The 17,898-nt window shown below is 41.5% G+C and overlaps 4 protein-coding genes across 4 annotated transcripts; 2 read left to right on the top strand and 2 right to left on the bottom strand.

Annotated features, from left to right (window-relative positions):
• Nucleotides 1–1,988: 1,988 nt before the first annotated feature.
• LOC147958486 (uncharacterized) lies at nt 1,989–6,538 on the top strand. Its single transcript, XM_087532160.1, has 8 exons — nt 1,989–2,207; nt 3,220–3,312; nt 4,466–4,639; nt 4,858–4,917; nt 5,039–5,716; nt 5,853–5,997; nt 6,118–6,230; nt 6,359–6,538. The coding sequence occupies exons 1-8, from the start codon at nt 1,989–1,991 to the stop codon at nt 6,536–6,538; spliced, it is 1,662 nt and encodes a 553-aa protein (XP_087388286.1).
• Nucleotides 6,539–6,593: 55 nt separating this feature from the next.
• On the top strand, nt 6,594–10,855 carry LOC147958485 (uncharacterized). The gene is made up of 10 exons (XM_087532158.1): nt 6,594–6,602; nt 7,408–7,656; nt 7,800–7,878; nt 8,014–8,222; nt 8,327–8,413; nt 8,533–8,649; nt 8,775–8,888; nt 9,009–9,122; nt 9,256–9,308; nt 10,675–10,855. The coding sequence occupies exons 1-10, from the start codon at nt 6,594–6,596 to the stop codon at nt 10,853–10,855; spliced, it is 1,212 nt and encodes a 403-aa protein (XP_087388284.1).
• A 1,495-nt stretch (nt 10,856–12,350) lies between these two features.
• On the bottom strand, nt 12,351–14,597 carry LOC125518496 (protein FAR1-RELATED SEQUENCE 5-like). The gene has a single exon (XM_087537196.1). It carries the CDS (start codon nt 14,190–14,192, stop codon nt 12,351–12,353), a length of 1,842 nt encoding a protein of 613 aa, XP_087393322.1. The 5' UTR covers nt 14,193–14,597.
• A 586-nt stretch (nt 14,598–15,183) lies between these two features.
• LOC147958484 (uncharacterized) lies at nt 15,184–16,824 on the bottom strand. The gene is made up of 6 exons (XM_087534558.1): nt 16,767–16,824; nt 16,599–16,639; nt 15,778–15,855; nt 15,570–15,659; nt 15,367–15,432; nt 15,184–15,255 (listed from the first exon to the last, which is right to left on the bottom strand). The coding sequence occupies exons 1-6, from the start codon at nt 16,822–16,824 to the stop codon at nt 15,184–15,186; spliced, it is 405 nt and encodes a 134-aa protein (XP_087390684.1).
• Between the last annotated feature and the right edge of the window lie 1,074 nt (nt 16,825–17,898).

Genomic DNA, 17,898 nt, shown 5'->3' with positions numbered 1-17,898 from the left:
CTCTGGGGGGTGAGGGTACCTTTTGTTTTGTCGAATGGGGCGGCGTCGAGACATCGGGCCTAGTTGCATGTCCCACACCAGGTACGCAATTGCATGTCTTCTAGTTTGTTCGCAACTAGGGGGGCTTTGTTTTGTCGGAGGGGCGGCGTCAAGAGACATGGGGCCCTAGTTGCATGTCCCACAGTAGGCACGCAACTGCATGTCTTCTTGCTTGGTCGCAACTAGGAGGGACCTTGTTTTGTCGGAGGGGGCGGCGTCAAGAGACATGGGGACCAGTTGCATGCCCCACACTAGGCACGCAACTGCATGTCTTCTAGTTTTGGTCACAACTAGGAGTGGCCTTGTTTTGTCGGAGGGGGCGGCGTCAAGAGACATGGGGATTAGTTGCATGTCCCGCACCAGGCACGCAACTGCTTGTCTTCTAGTTTGTTCACAACTAGGGAGGGGCTCTGTTTTGTCGGAGGGGGCGGCGTCAAGAGACATGGGGACCAGTTGCATGTCCCACACCAGGCACGCAACTGCATGTCTTCTAGCTTTGGTCGCAACTAGGGGGGCTTTGTTTTGTCGGAGGGGGGCGGCGTCAAGAGACATGGGGAGCCCAGTTGCATGTCCCACACCAAGCATGCAATTGCATGTTTTCTAGCTTGGTTGCAACTAGGGGGGAGAGGGGACTTTTGTTTTGTCGAAGCGAGCGGCGTCGAGAGAGATTGGGGGCAAGTTGCATGTCCCATACTAGGCACGCAACTGCATGTCTTCTAACTTGGTTGCAACTAGGGGGGCATTTGTTTTGTCGAAAGGGAACAACGTCAAGAGACATGGGGCCTAGTTGCATGTCCCGCACTAGGGCAACATTGAGCGACATGGGGCCCAGTTTGCATGCCCAACTATACTCATGCAACCGCATGTCTTTCTAGCATGGTCGGAACTTAGTGTCTTCCAACTTAGTTGCAATTAGGGGACTTTGTTTTTACCGGAGAGGGTGACAATAAGAGAGGGCAACAACTAGTCATGCAATTGCAAACGTTGTCCCCCGGAGTATAACTACATGTTCTTTTACAAACATTTTTTTCTCAAACTATACTTTTTTTGCTTGGTCGGAAGGGGGCAACTCCCCCCGTGAATCCTCTGCCCTCACTATGTGTCATACGAGCACCATAACACCGCCGTTTTCCACCACGCTCGCAAACACAAATCAAGCATGCTCTACCCTCACTGTGTAGAGGATTTATGAAAAAAATAATATTCATATACATTTGTTTACTTTGTTCTTTTTGCATTTTTTGTTTTCCCAAGGATTTGAGAAAAAAATATATTTTTTTGTATCTTATTCTAACAGCGGAGCTCATTTTCTCAAAAAGAAAAGGAGCATATTAAGGAAGAAGAGTTACTTGTCCAGATCCTCGGACACATTTTTTTAATACTTTTTTGTGTAGGAAAGGAGTTTTTTCGAAATGGAGGCAAAAGATTTGTCTTATCGATTAATTAAGCAGAGACAATTGCCCAACAAATCAACAGAAAACAGTGACTATACACGGTGTGCTGCTGTTTTCTATTTTCTTTTTCTTTTTTTCTTTAACTCTCCAGAATGTGGACCCAGGCTCTACTTCTTTCTAGAGGTCACCCAACGGCACATAGACACAGAGAGAGAACGGGAAAGGAAGGAAGCCGCATCACGGGGGCGGTCACATCCAAGGTTTCCGGGGTGGAAGTCACCGGCGATGAGATGCTCGTCGACGCCCGCGGTGAGATGCTCGGCAGCGCCCCTCCAGAGTCTGCGCGCCTCACTCATGAGGTGAGCTACGGCCCCTTTTCCACTCTCTTCGCTCCACCCACACAAATTGCCCCCCGTTTGCGTGTACGCGAGGCGAAATCGAGCTGCGGATGTCCATTTTCTACATTATAGGATTCATAATTTGTTGAAGAATCACGATTCCGTGAGGGAATTGCAAGTCTAGAAGAGGGATTTTGGTGTGTTTTCGTGCAACGGCATGGGGGGAGGAACTAGCATGGTCGGCCGTGAGGTGAAATGGGCGCCGGTGGTGCTGCCCGACGAGAGGGTGTCAGGGGCAGCGTGGTTGTCTTCTCCATCGTTCTCCAGCGGCACCCCGGCCAGCGCCATGCCCGGTCAACAGGATGTGGAACTTAGTAGGACTATGTCTGAATTTTATTATGTGCTCAATGAGAGCGTCAGTCTAATTCTGTTCACTGTCAGAAGGCATTCTGTTTGTTTGTGTTTTTTCTGAACTTAACATGTGGGAGCTGCTCAGATACAACGGCAACTAATCAATTTAGAGAGCGGGAACACGAATCATGGACAGATATGTATGCATGTTTTTGCAGTTTGCTACTTGTTTTTTAGTTTTGCAATCTTGATATGCGGCGTCAAGTATAGTCCCCTTGCAGAATTTGCCAACTGGAATTGGAGCGAATGATTCCTGTACTTGAACAATGTTTGTGTACTTGAACATGTTTTTATCTGTACTTATGTTTTGAACAAGATATATCTGCGATTCACGAGTAAATGATGGCACCAGAACTGCTAGTATATAGCAGAATTTAGCAGTTTTGTAGTCCCCTCGCTGAATTCACGCAAACTGGAATATGTTTTTGCGTCTTGTCCCCTGGCTGAATTTGCTAACTGGAATATGTTGTGTCTAGTCCCCTTTTGTCTAGTCATTCAGTGATTTGTGAGCATGGGAGGGATTTTGTATTTTGTTGAGATTGCGTCTTAGGAGAATGTACGCACCTAAGAACGTTTTTACAATTTTAGGTCTGCACAATTTCTTGCAGACATCCGCCCTGAGTTTACAACCAAAACATTCAGCCAGATCAAACCATTTTTTTGTGAAAGAAATGCAGCATGCTCCAAGATGGCAGGTGTCTTTTTTGGGTAATTTTTTGTCGCTGTTTCAAACCGAAAAAAGATACTATTTGTGATTCTCTTTCTGCTACTTGCAACTCTTTTTGAGAAATCAAGTATATATTAGGCCATATTCCTCTTTGAGGACAATGCTCGGTTTATTTTCCTATGCGTAAATTCCTCTTAACCAATTCTAAACCATATCCCGGCTCTGTATCTTATTTTGTTAGCTAAGTGGCACATTAAAGTTTTTGAGAGGGAATCCAGTGATCATTTTTATTTTTTGTCTTTTTTGTGTGTAAATCCACTTTTGTGATCTATATTTTTTAAATTAATGTGCCTCTTTTTTTATGGAGCAGTGTCTGATGGATGCCCGCAAGAAGATTGAACATGAGATCGAAAGTAAAGCCAAGGCGTCCTTGAAAGAAGGGTTAGGTCAAGAGCTTAAAACTGTACGCACTCGAAATCTCATCATCTTTTTTTATTTGTTTTGATTTAACCCCTTTTTTGTACATTTTGTTATGAATCTCATCATCATTTTTTGGGCATGAAGTTTGTGGAGATGGAGTTTGTGAAGATGGAGTATATGGTGTGAATATAGATTCTGGGATGGAGTTTGTGGATATGACCATTTTTTTGGGCATGTTTTTGGTTGCTTTAGTCGTACTTGGTTTCCACTGATGTATTTGTTCAATTATTTTTGGCCTGCTTGTACCAAGTATTTTTGCCAATGCCTGTTTGAATTTTTTTCTGAGGCATTTGGCATACTGAGATAGTTGATTTTTTGTTTTGAGCCAATGTGTGTGTTCTACACCAAGCTGGGCCAGTGTTGTGTTATACATAGTTCTGTTTCTAGGCAATTCTAGCCATACTCCATTCCCTCACAGAAATCTGAGCTGAGCTAGTACTTGCGACGGAGGGACATGTGGGTGGGCGGCAGCAGCCAATGTGGGGTATGCGTGCGTGCGTGCTTCCGCGTGGCGTGACGAGCATTGTGGTTGGGATCGGATGTCCACACCGCGAACGAGGCTGTGACTTTGAGCACCTGCTAGTTGTCCTTCTTTTTCCTCACACACGAAAAAAGAAACCTGCTACTTTTATTAAGTATTTTTTTTGCCTAACTGCATCTCACTCAGCAGCACCTTTCTCAAGCCTGCACTACTAACCGAATCAATCATAATCGTTGTGTTTTTCACTTTCCCTTATCTGAATTTAGACTCCAAGATCATAATCCTTGTCTCTGATGCATAACGTTTTTGAATGATTTTGGTGCAGTATTTTTTTCTTTTAGCTAACTGCACAGTAAAGTTTTGAGAGGGAATCAAGTGAACATTTATCTTTCTCTTATTTATGTTTGTGTTAAATCAACTTTTTCTTTTTAGCTAACTGCCTCTTTTTTGTTAAATGCAATCACCCATTTTTGTATGCTTTTTGCAATGTCTACTGCTTGGTTTTTCGTTAAGCATTAGCAAACAAGGGAAGTTACCCTGCAACATATGTGTGTTGTTTTTGCTATTTATCTTTTTTTGGCCTAGAGTATGTTTGCAAAAGATACATGTTACTATGCAACACTAATGTATAATATGCATTTTTTTGTGAACACAGCCACACCCAGGTACATATATTGAAGATGAAGAAGGGAACCCTGGTAGTGATAGGAATGAAGAAGGGAGACATCAGTGTGTGGAAGATACTGATTTAGATGAGAGAGGCTATGATGTCGAGATCACCGACACTGAAGCATCAGACGATTTGCTGTATGAAGAAGTTCTGACGGTGGTGTGTAACTCTTTATATACAAATACACACTTTTTCTTTTTCCAAGGTTATTAGTTCATATAGGAAGTTTTTAACTAGGCAACACATGTTGAAAGAGAGGCTATGATTATTTTCTTTTTTTGATGTTTAAAAAAATAGCTAACGAATGATTTGTGTTGCCTCTTTATTTTCTTTGCACCACCCTAATGATTTTTTCTCTTTTTTTTTGCTTTTGCTAGCTAACTAAGAGTGCTCAAAGGAAAGAACATCGGAAAGTTGTTTTGCAACGAAAAAAGAAGGTACGTCACTGCTCTTTTTCTTTTTTTCATTGGTTGGGGTTTCATTCTTTTTATAGTTGTGTAGCTCAAAAAAATTCACACACCTTTTCTTACCTTCTATATTTTTTTCTTTTTGCAACAGAGAGCAAGGATTGACCCAAACACAATCAAAGTCACAATTGATGAGATTGCGACCAAAGCTTACAGCTGGTGTAGCGTGCCATACTTCTCCGAGATTGTCAATTTCGTGTGTAAGAGCCACCACAGGGTCCAGCTTGTTAGGAATAGTGGTTTCGGCTATCTGTTGGAGCTAGTTGACTGTCCTGTACCCAGGGGGTTTGTGCAGTGGATCGCTGACAATGTTGACACAAAAGCAGAAGCAATTGTTTTCAACAAGAAGAGCATTCCACTGAATTCTCAGTCAGTGGAGTTTGTGTTGGGGATTCCTTCAGGGGAAACAATCATAAACACTAGAGAAGAAGAGGCTGGCAAACAAGCTTTTCTTGCGCTTTTTGGGTTGACAGAAGTCCCAACAATCAAATTCTTTGGCAATAAGCTGATGAACGAAGATATGTCTGACGACCAGATCATCAGTTGTTTCCTGGTTGTGGCATTATCAACATTCCTCTGCCCGACATCAAACACTAAACCAAGCACCAAATATATGGGAGCTCTAGTTAATGTGGAGAAACTCAAGCAACTAAATTGGTGCAGGTTTGTTCACGATTGGGAGTTGATGTATATAAAGAAATACCAAAACGAAAAGCTGAAGCAGAACCGAACAATGATGACTCTAGGAGGATGTATATACCACCTAGCAGTATGTCACTCTTTTTTTTCAAATCTAATGTGTTTTTTTATGTGATTAAGCCATTTTTTGTGTTTGTTTTATCTTTGTTGGTGTAGTCCTATATCATCTAATCTAATGTTTTACCTATTTTTTTGTTTTTATGCAGGTCCGTTGTCTTGATTTTACTGATTTTGGCTCAATTCAAATCCCATCTTTGATGCCCAGAATATGTGTCTGGAAGGGAGATATGGTCAAGCATTTAAGTGACATGACCATTGGAAGAGATGGAAAGTATGGATGTCTCACAATAAGTTCTTTCGCCCTCCTTTTCTTTTTGTCATCCAAAAGCATGACATCCTTTGTGCAACATTTTCTAATTTTTAAATTTCTTACACTTCTTTTATTTCTATATGCATTTTTGTAGATAAAAGAAGTATCAGAAACCTGCTACAAGGATGGAACATACGAGTGGGCAAGTACGATTAAGAATTCAAATTTCAGGAAAGCGATAAACAATGTTGGACGGAATTCTTTGTCTGACAAGGTTTGTGACCCCGTGCTTTTTTCATTGAAGCAAACCCTTCTTTTTTATGCGGTTTCTATATGTACAGCCTATGCCTTTTTTATAAGTTTTCACTTTTTGTGATGCATCATGTATTTTTTTTGGACCAGGTCAAAGAGGATATCTTCCTCGCTTACGAAAACCATATGAAGAATGAAGACCTAAATACTTACATCAAAGCTAAAGGGCTTCTGCTAGACACGATCCGCATCATAACCAATGCCTCTGGTGAATCAGGTGATACAGTTAAAGTGGGCTCAACAGGAACTGAATTGAATGCAAGCCAATAGTCCAACAACTCAGGAGACACTGTCAAACTACAATCGACTGAACTTCAAGAGGGAAATGACGGAGGTGTGTCACCATTTTTTTGCTGCAATCCTTCAGTAGTAGTTCCTTTTCTAACATGTGCCTACAAGTCAGTCTATAAGTCAACATTTTTACAAAGGTGTCACACCTCCCGTCTGGTGCCCCTTTTTTTCTCCTCCCCACGCAAGGCATCTGCTGCAAAGGAAAACGGATGTTCTATCAACTAGCCAACAGTCTGCTGGTTCTTCTGCATCAAAAACAAATGCTAGAAAAGGGAGCATAAATGAAGCTAATGGGTTTTGTAGCAGCCCTCCTAAAGTCCATGAAATAGGCAAGCTGAAGGTGCGCACTACAAACACATAGCTTTTCTGATCTCACACCATTTTTTCTTTTTCTTTTTGCGTCTAACCATGTCCCCTTAAACAGTCTGACTCCGGAGCACAATGTCAAAGAGAGCATTCCTCAAAGGACCCCATGCCGGAAATGTGTGTTCCAGCCGCATCAACTTTCGCTCCAGGAAACCATGTAGATGGAGGTACAACTTTTTGGTTTTTTGTAACCTTTTAATGTTCTTTTCTTTTTACTCGTTCTCTTGAACTTACATTCCTAACTCCATTTTTTCATTTTTGAACCACAACAATTTTGATGCAATACAAAAGGAGGAGGATAGATGCCCAATCAAGCAGCGAACCACATGATCCATGTTCAATCAAGCACAAGAAGTCTTTGGAATCTCTTTTGAAGGTACAGAATGTGCTTTTTTTCTTTTTCGTAATGCAAGTTGATTTTCAAAAAGATTCGTCTAACATAGTTTTTTGCTTTTTGTGTTTGCATTCTTTTCTTGCAACAGGCTAACAAAAAAATCCCCTCAAAACAGGGTGAAGAAAAGGATGAAGTCCACACTCTAGATAATCAACAAGAGAAAAGCAGCAGCCTCAACTACATGCTTATTGGAGAAGCAAAAGAGAACCACGTTCAAAATGTAGCAGAGAGTGCCAAGGAAGACATCCCAACAGAGCTCATTCAGTCCAAAATAATTTTCGCGGAATCAAAGCAAACAACATTTTCTGGTTTTCAAAACACATCAATTCAGGAATTGGTACACAAAATTTATTTTTCTTCATGTCAGCAGTGGCATTCATAGACATGCTTACACTCTCTAGTTGTCAATATTTTTGCCTTCTTCTATGTGTTTTAACTGTGTCTTTTTTCTTTGTTTTTTGTTTGTTTACTTGAAAACAGGACCTGCAGAGGAAAAATTTTAGGGGGTGCCCGGATAACCTAAGCATAGACATTAATGTAAAAGCGCAACCAGAGAGTGGTAAGCATGTCTTCTATTTTTTATGCTCTCTATTTTATAAAAACTGAAGCATAGACATTAATGTACCAGCACAATCAGAGGTCTCCTTTTCTTGTGTGTGTGTGTGTGTTACCGAAATGCTTTATTTGTTTTCAGGGACACATACAGATGAGGTTTTTGCAAGAGGATATAAAATCATTAGCGACTTTCTAGACAAGGCAAGAGCAAAATATTTCTTCGCCGATGATAGCACTCCCTCATTCAAGATCTCTGAAGATGTGGATGAATGTGGAAATATAATCGAAGAACATGAATTGTGGAGGCCTGTATGGATGAAGGATGAGTGTTACAAAAAAAAGATAGAGGCTAGTTTTTCAATATCTTTTTTTCATCCACAAGTGGTTTATCTTGGCAACATAAATGCCATATTTTCAATGCACATAACATTTTTTCTTTTTCTCATAAACAGGGAACGAAGTTGAAGATCGCCAAAAACTTCAAGGAAGTACAGCCAGAAGAAGTTGACATTTGTGTGCAAGGGAATACAAACTTGAAGGTATTATCCCCCCCATCTGTTCAAATTTTTCCTATAAACCCAGGCTATTTTTTTACTTTTTTTTGTTCTCTCTCTGTGTTTTTGTTACTTGGTTTTTGCGACGTGCAACACAGAAACAGGGAAGCAGTAGTTCAAACTACGAGCTAAGCATTCAGTGCGCCCAAAGGGAAGTACAAAGAAGTTTGATGTGTGAGACACCACAGCCCCCAAAACCAGTTGAGGAGATTGTTGATTTGGTCAGTTTCGCAAAAAACTTTATTGTCTTGTAATAGTTTATCACAAATAGGCTTTTTTCTCCAAGAATTTCCAGGGTTGACTTTTTCCTTCCTTTTTTCTTTTTTATTCACCCTATGTGGCGCAGACAACACCTGAAGTTCAAATGTCAATTGGGTGGAATCACAGGCAAACTTGCTACTCACCATGCAAAAATAATAACGATTACACAGGCGAGACTCCCCCACTCAAAATGAAGAAGGTAGTTCTGAAATAGCAGTTTTCTTATCAAATACAAGCATGTATTCTTTTTTCGTACTAAAACAATCCTTTTCATATGCACTTTTTTGTGTGTTTGGTTCTATTTTTATGTTTCCCCCAGAACTACTCCATGGTTCCAATAATAGGAAAAAGGTTATTTGCAGAGGAGGAAAGTTGTCAACAAGAATCCAGTGGTAGCAAAAGGAATCCAGTACAACTAATGGAAGAAAAAACTGTAAGAAGCCGTTTTTTATTTTTTAAGTGCTCTCTGTTTGTTAACCGTTCTTTTCTTTTTCTGAAATTCTTTTTAATTATGCATCTAACATTTTTATTTTTTCTTGCCCTTTTTGTGTCATATGTATAGTCAGGACAACTCAAAATTCATGGAGAAAACATGTTTAGGCAAGAGCGCAGCACATTGGTCAACATAACTGATGATTTTTACAACACAAATCTCTCGTTAGGAAGGCCAAGCAGTTTTTGTGGAAAAGAAAATACACCACCAAAAAGGATTGTCCAACCAAGCAGGTACCGTAGCTCATCGTACGATTGCAGCGAAAGGGGCCCAATAATGCCACATGAGAGAAAGATGTATGAGAACATAACATCCCTGACCAATGTTGAAGGATCGTGAGTTTTTTCTCAGATGCACTATTTCTTTTTTGCAAAATGTTTTTCTTGCCTTATACTCACTATAAAGACTTTTTGTACGTAAGCCAACCTGCAAGCTGACATGTTTTCCTTTTGTTCTATATGTACAGCAAACCTACAGTTTTGATTGACAAAACCATTGCCACATTTGGACAGTTGGGTAACTCGATGAAAATAGGTGGCCGGGTCCAGGCCTATGTCATAAATGTGTACTGTAGGCACCTATTTAATGAAAATCATCCTAGGAACTCACTCAAGCACTATTTCTTCCACACTGCATCTGTAAGCAAATGAAACCCAACCTTTTTTCTCTCTGTTTGTTTTTTATGATTTCCCTTGTTTTTATTTTTTCTGTCATCGTACTTACCTACCTTTCAAAATTTTCATCATTCAACAACTTAAAAGGAATATTTCCTGGGCAAATGGAAAATGATGAGGCAAGAATTTGGTGGAGGAAGAAACTAATTACGAGTTTCATTGGAGCTGGAAAAGCACATAATCTTTCGATGTCAGACAAGGTTTTTTGTCAAACTTCCTCTTTTCATTTTTCCACAACACAAGTTCAGCTATAATTTAGTTTAGTGTTTTTTCCTTATTTCAATATACACTAACTTGTTATCTATATTTTCCCTTTTCTGCATCAACTCCAAAATGGATGTACACTAGTTGTACTTTCCAACACTACACGAGGAACATTACTTTCTGTTCGTCGTCAACATCAAGGGTCGCACATTTTATTTTCTAGATTCTTTCTATGATGAGAAGAGCTCATATCATATGAATATAAAAAAGAAGATTGTAAGTACAAGGGTTTTAAATACTGTTTTTGTTTTTGTGATAATTATATTTTGTCTGCAAGTTTTTCCTGCAAACATCAATAAATGTTTATTTTTTATATTTGAGGCGGATCTCAAGCTTTATATGCACTTGGTACGAAGCTCGGCTCCAGCCAATGGATTTCAATGCATTCCCTGCTGTTTACCCTAAAGTCCCTCAACAAGATAACGAGTACGAAACCAAACATCTACGCTTTTATTTTTCCTGACTTCCTTTTGCTTTGTTGTAACTTTTTAATACATTTTTGTGATTTTTGTTCACAAACACTTGTACCTTTTTGTGTGTATGTCTTTTTTCAGTATTGATTGTGGCATTTTCACTATGAAACTAATGGGATGGTGCCCAAGGAATCCAACCCCTATAGTTTTTTCACCAAAAGATGTCCCAGATGCAAGGATCCGATATGCTGTTGATCTCATGTTCAGCCACTACAACACTTTGGATGACGAGAAGAAGCGTGTGAAGGAGTTCCGCCTATAGGTTAACCCCGTATGCATTTTTCTGGTTTTTTCAGATTCCTTTGCTTTATGTTTGTGACAGGATTTTATTAAGTTTCCCCTTTGTGTTCTTATCCTTCCGTGCAGACATGAAAAAGTGCTGACAGCTCCTAAAAGACACCACTCATAGATGATAAGAGGAGCTGTATCAAGAGTCATATCAGCAAAATCAAAGGAAAGACGAGCTGCATCAAACACATAGTTAGCAATTGTTAAACATTTTCGAGATGTTTTTCTATTTTTTGTATGAACAGAGAATGTAGACCCTTCTTGTTGCTGTAGACATATATATGCCCTCTCTATTTTTTTGTTTGGTTGGGAAACATGTGCTCCCGAAGGTACTTCTCCCCTAGTTTGTTCTTTCTCACTCGGTAATGTGGTGAAACACAGGAACTATAACAGTGTTTTTCCTCATGTGTTTATGTTTGCACCTTTTTTCCAAAATTTTGCTTAAATGAATTTTCATGTTTCCCGTGTGGCATCAATACTTTTTCTGGTGTTTTCCATCTGATGGAGAGGGCCAAGGAGATGACGACACAAAGGTCACCCTCTCTTTTTATATCTTTTTTGTACTCATTTTAATGCACATCAGTCATCTTTAAGTTTCTAGATCTCTATATTTTTAGGTTCAGATCCACCTAAATTCTTTGCTCATGTTTGAGTTTTTCCTGTATCATTTTACTCCTGCACTCATTTTTTGCTTACAAACATATTAAAGTATGAAGTCATCTTTCAGAATCCCAGCTAGGGTAGCATGTTTTGTTCATACAATTTTCAGTTTTACTGTATTTTGTCATTTTACTAATAAAGATCATACAACAGGCACCAAAAACTTATGAACTTAAGGAGGAGAAACAATGCCCATTTGGATTTTTCTCATAATGCAAGGAAACACTCATAAAGATCAAGACCAATAGCAACAAGGTAATTTATCCACATTGTTTCCCATCATTTGCGCAGCAACAGAGTTTTCAGTTCATAAGCAAAAAAAAAAAGAGGAAGAGAAACATGCAACAATTTTCATCTTCTCTCCTTATAATGTACTTATTGTTAAAGAACTTTCAACTCTTTTTTTCTTCAAGATTCACCAGTAGTATCTTTTCGTGCGCTCCGCTTCTCGCCTGTTTTTTGCCTCCCTCCTGTTTGTTTTTTGCTAGACATCCCCTTTGAGGCACTAGGCGCACTAGTAGTATCCTTCTGTGCACTCCGTTTGTCACCTGCTTTTGTCCCCCCTCCTGTTTGATTCTTCCTACTACTATCCTTTGAAGCACCAGGGACTCATGTGACAACAATATTTTTTTCTTAGTTTTTTAGGTACAAACAAATGACAGCAGCAGAGTGATGAGATTTTAAGTAGTAGTCCTTTTGAAGTGCGAGGATTGAGGCAAACCTGTTTGTTGCCCGCCTACTGTAGTATTCTTGTGAAATTGGGACCTGGGGATGTGTTTGTTTGTGCACGAAGCAAAAACATGGTCATGCTAACCACAATGGCTGCAACCAATTTGTTGTTTTGCTTGTAGTTTCTCCAAAAATGTCTTGTAACGCTCTTGTGGACGCCCCTTCGAAACAATAACATCAGGATCCTTTAGACTTTCCCCGTACCCATCAGGGTGCGGTGTGACCATAGTAGGGGCTGGAGCTCTATCAACATGCTTGTCTTGCATTTTTTGCTGCTCCTCTGCCAAAGTCATCTCATCTAGCTTTGCCTCAATCCTCACACTTTCACCAACCACATACATATATTTTTCATTGGATGACGCAGCATCCGAAGCCATTTCATTCAGTCTGCTAGACAGCAACATGTATCTAAGGTGATGGTCCCCTGTTGTTAGCTCCTCAGGGACGCCGTACCTAAGTTTTCTAATGTCTTTTCTTTGCTTGGGTCTCCATCTGTCAATGTAGTACTTCTCAGGTAGCACCGGCAAGTTGAGGTGTGTTAATACCCTAAGTATGTGGCTGCACACAACGCCATCTTTTTCAAACTTTCCACAAATGCAAGCAAAATTCTCTTTGTGCATATCAACAATGACAACATATCTCCGGATTCTAAAATCTTCCTCAGCGAGCATCCTTGTCTTGTACACCTCGTACCTTGTGTTTTTCTCAACCTCCTCCACATGCAACTGGCTTGCAAACTTTATAACTTTCTGAAATTTGTAGAATATCGCTCTGTTGTACTTCTCTATAGCCTGCAATTCCAGTTCAGTGCCCAGCCAGTAGGTTGGCTTTGTTGTTCTGGTAATAGAGTCTTGTTCCTTCTCATTCTCCTGCATTGCTTTCAATATCCGCTCATACTCACGCAAAAAGGTAATCACACTGAATGTTGAGCCTACATTGTCCTTGAATATGGCATTTGTCCCTTCACTCCGGGCAGTCGAGTGGATGAAAGGGAAGAAGCTTTTCTTGAAATAGACTGGGACAAACAACTTCCTGTACTTCCACATGTACCTGAAGTACTTGACATTCTCTACTCCATACTTCTGCGTCATTGGTGGCCACAACGTCTCAAACTCTACCTCTATCAAGCAGTTATGCATGATGTCGCTGAAGTCAGCATACAAGTCTGGTTGTGTTGAAAAGGTTCTCACACATCTTTCCCGAACCTTTTTCATTATGTGGAACAGACAACACCTGTGAACAACACCCTTGAAAACAGCAGGAACCGCGGTCTTCATCGCCACATCTTGGTCAGTAATGACCGTGAGAGGAGCTTTTCGACGTATGCAGTCCAGAAATGTGTCGAAAAGCCATTCAAATGTGTCCACCGTCTCATTGTGGACTATAGCACAAGAAAACAAGCAGTTGAGCCCATGTCCAGTGATGCCAACAAACGGTGCAAACGGCATATTGTATCGGTTTGTCTTGTATGTCGTGTCGAAACTCAAACAATCACCATACAACTCATACATTTTTCTCGAGTAGCCATCCGCCCAGAATATGCACAACACCTTGTTGATGTCCTCGTCAGCAACTTTGAATGCATAGTAGAAATTTGGATCTTCCTTTTGTTTGTTCCTAAAGTACTCAAGGACCTGTAGCATATCTCCCTTGCCATTCTCTCTGTTTATTGCCGTCCTCACATTGCTAACATATTTCTTAGTGTATGGTGCATCACCCCCTCGCAGGTAAGAAAGAATGGCCATAATCTTCCTAGTGGGCATTTGTACAGAGTTAAATGTCCTGATAAACAACTTATCTTCCTCTGTCATCTTCTTGTGCGATCTGAGATACTTGCTCTCGTCTGGAGGGCTAAGGGTGTGGTTGTGCTCCAGGTCAACAACCGTGACAACCCATTTGTCTCCTTTTAGTGTTGCAATCATTTTAGCCTGGCACCCGGTTATTTGTATGAAGTTTCTCCTCTTCCTTTTTGCCTTCTCGGACGGGGGAATCCCTGTTTTTTCTTGCTTCTTGAGCTGCCTCTATTTTTTCCTTTCTTCAAGCACATCCTCGCCAACAACTTTACCCGAGCGGTTGCACCTGTAAGTGTAACGGGACACTGTCTTGCTACCAGGTTTAGTTGCATGGTAGTTGCCTGCTTTCTTGATTGCAAAACCACAAATGGCTGCATACTCATTGTAGAATGCATGGGCAGCATCACAAGAATCAAAGACCATGCCCACATATGGCACATGGTGGCTCCGTACTTCTTGGCTGCAAGTCTGAGCCTGAGCCGCACAAACACTGTCACTTTCTATGAACATGAGTATGTCCTCCTGTGACAGGTGTTCAACATTTTCTTGTTGCACTGGCTCGCCTTCCTGTTGATCATCACAATCACAGACATTCTTGTTTTTTCCATGTGCGTCTGTTTGTTTAGCATTGTCTGAAACATCATCGAAGCTCATGCCATCCGTGAAACTAGGACCATGGCTGGAGCCAGCAGCTGCTGAATCATCCCCCAAACCACCATCAAGACTCATGTCCTCAGGGAAACTAGGTCCATGGCTTGAACCAGCAGCAACTTCATCATCCAAGTCATCCTCACCTTCATCAAAGTCAAAATCACCATCATCGTTGTCTTGTTCTCTGTATCTAGGTTGGTAGCTGCAACCTTGGTGCCCTTCAGCTGTGTTGCCATCCCAGCTCCAGCTAGGGAAACCTTCTGCCCCCACATCTACATTTCCCGCTTGCTGCCTCCCTGTTGGCTGGCCCCCCTCATCTTGTCCTTGCAAACGCCCATACCGCTCAGTTATCATGTATGTGTCATTCTGTATCAGCAACAACAAGAATAAAAGAGTAAGCATTTTTTTGTTATTTTTTCTGTCACACATGGGGGAAAGGGCAGTCGGATATGTACATATGTAAATGAAATCATACCTCACAAAACCCCCTGCCACCAGAATCTTGTTGTTGACCAGAATGTTGAGATCCACCAATACCAGCCTGTGAGCACAAACATGTTATGTAGTTTATATTTTACTTGTTGACATTTTTCAAATTTTTTTGTTTCCACTATACATGTCAAAGTCAACAATATAAAGGCACTTGTAGTACCTCTTGATCAGCAGCCATCAACAATTGTGTGTAGCTCATGTAACCACTTCCAAGGAAATTCATTTCCTGCATTTATTTTCACCTTTTTGCATGTTAGAATTTGGTAATAGTATAAGTTACTTTCTTTTCTCTTTTTATCTTCTTCAGAGTTATAAGTGTCTACAACATAGCAGAAGAACAAGTTTTTTCATGAAAGCACGTACATGCGTTGCAAAAGGACTTGAAGATGTTTGAAATGCCAGTCGCGTCCCAGCTTGTTGCTGTTGCACATATTGGGCACCAACGTATGGCTGCTGCACATAGAGAGTAATGTTCTAAGTTCTTTTCTTTTTTTGACGCCACCCAAAAAAATGATGTATTTTTTCTTTCACAATCTAATGGTTTTGTTCTTTTAAAAACATTGATCCTTACATGAACCGATGTTACTGGATCAACTGGGACTGGTCCATGACTGATTGGAGTTCCTTGTGCCATAGTTTCACCCGGCACCTACAAAATGAAGAGAGAATCATTAATTGTGAGGTATACATTTTCTATCTTCTGTAGTTAGCAAACAAGATGTTACATATACTGCACATTTCCATCTTTCTGTATAGATCCAGAGGGGGCAGGGGCATGTATGCTTTTATATGCTTCTTCTTATACAACCCACTGTAGCAGATCTTGAAAAAAGTTCAGTTTTCACTGTATTTGTACTGGGGTAATCATGGGACACTACTTGTTCAGGGGAGGGGCATCTATAAGAATTTGCTGAATTTTTACACCTAGGTAATTCTGTTTTTTTTGCCCTAAAACATGAAAATCAAAACAGCTCATATACATGTTTCTGTAGGGAGCTGTATAGCATCAATTTCCATGACATATGTTTTTTTTGTCTCATGCAAAGAACCATGTTCATTAGTTTATCATATTCAAAAAGTGTCAACAACAATAGCAAATTTTCAACTTCTCTATCCAAAATAAGCATACAACCTTTTCTCTGTCCACAAACTTCTCTATCCTGAACTGTATGTGTGTTCGACATACACAAAAATAGCAGCATGGAAATTATTATCCTTTATGTCATCAAACCACTGAATACCCATGCTTCTAAAATACTACATGCATCTAATATACTACATGCTTCTAATATACTACAATTTTCTTCTTCATTTTTTTCTTCAGAGAAACTTTGAACAACATGTGAGACAAAGATGGACTTTTCCTCCCATGAAGTTATCTCAGAGACAAACCTGCGTGCCCATCAGGAATTTTCCATACTGCTCCAAGATTGCTGCAGAAAAACAAAGGGAGAAGAAGAAATCAGAAGGTTTTCAGATCCAAAAAGAAGAAAGGGAACAAGATCAGGAAAATTGAAAAAGAAAGGAGCTGCAGATGGATCCATGGACGCACAAACTCACCCTGGTGAGTTTGTTTCCCTTTGTCCCTGTTCTTATCTTCATCATCTGCTTCTTTCATGTCCAAGAACAGCCGCCACCTACACTAGGGTTGGGTAGGGGAGGCAGGGACGGGGAGGAAGGAGGGGAAAGGTGGGAGGGGCGAGGACTGGCGTGTTCTCTCAGGGTGGGAGGGTGAGGGTTCAAGGTTTTGACAGAGGAGCAAAAGTTTTCCTGTCTTTTAGCTATACATGGGCTTTATGGGTTTGTTTTTGGTGCGTCCAGGGATGGGGACACAGGTACAACAGGCCTGACAAACAGCAAAAACCCAGCAGAAAGCCCATACAACAGTAGCAGCTTGTTGGTCCAGCCTCAACGCGACAAACAAAGTGAGAAGCCCAGCCCAAAGTAACAAACAAACAAACATGAGGAAAATGAAATAAGCCCAGGTGCTAAGCCGTTTCAACCCAGCAGAAACAGAGCTACTTAACAGGCCTAATCTGCATGCGATGTCATCAGCCGACTGAGACTTCGCGAAGTCTCAGTCGACTGAGACCTAGACACTCCCTAATTGAAACCCTGTGAGAGATAGAATAGAGTCAATAGACTATGGCTTTGCATGCATGGACCAGAAGGAAACCTGAATAGATTTACGTTCTATGCGTAAAGTATACCATGATATAGCCGAGTATGCCCTACCCCTGCTCCCCCGAGTCGCCCTCCCTGGCGGCGGCGGGGGAACCCTAACTCGCGTCGCGCCGCCACCTCCCAACCCCCGCCCCCACCTCGCCGCCACCAGAGGAGCGGCCAGCGAAGCCGCGCCGGCTCCCAGGAAGGTGGCGGCAGGGCCCCTCGGCTAGCTTCGGTCCCCAACCCCTCCTCCCCGTCCGCCGGTGCTCGTCACCGGTGCGTCTCCGCCGCCCCCCTGCCTCCCCGTCCTCGCCCAGCCTCCGGCTGCTGCCCGCGCCTGATGCTTGCAAGGCTCCTCCGCCCCCAACGTGTTCCCGCGCCAGATCTGATGCTTGTCAGCGTGATCTGCCGCTGATGACGCCGGACCCGGGGCTGGTGGTGGTGGCTAGGCTCCTCTGATGGGTCGGGCTGCCCTTGGTGGCGCCGCGGCTTCCTTTCTCCCCCGATCTGTGGCCATGGCTTTGGG

The sequence above is a fragment of the Triticum urartu genome, chromosome 7A (genome assembly GCF_056163025.1).
Source record: "Triticum urartu cultivar PI428250 chromosome 7A, HENAU_Tu73, whole genome shotgun sequence".
NCBI classification, from domain to species: domain Eukaryota; kingdom Viridiplantae; phylum Streptophyta; class Magnoliopsida; order Poales; family Poaceae; genus Triticum; species Triticum urartu.
This window is presented reverse-complemented; position numbering and strand designations above follow the sequence as displayed.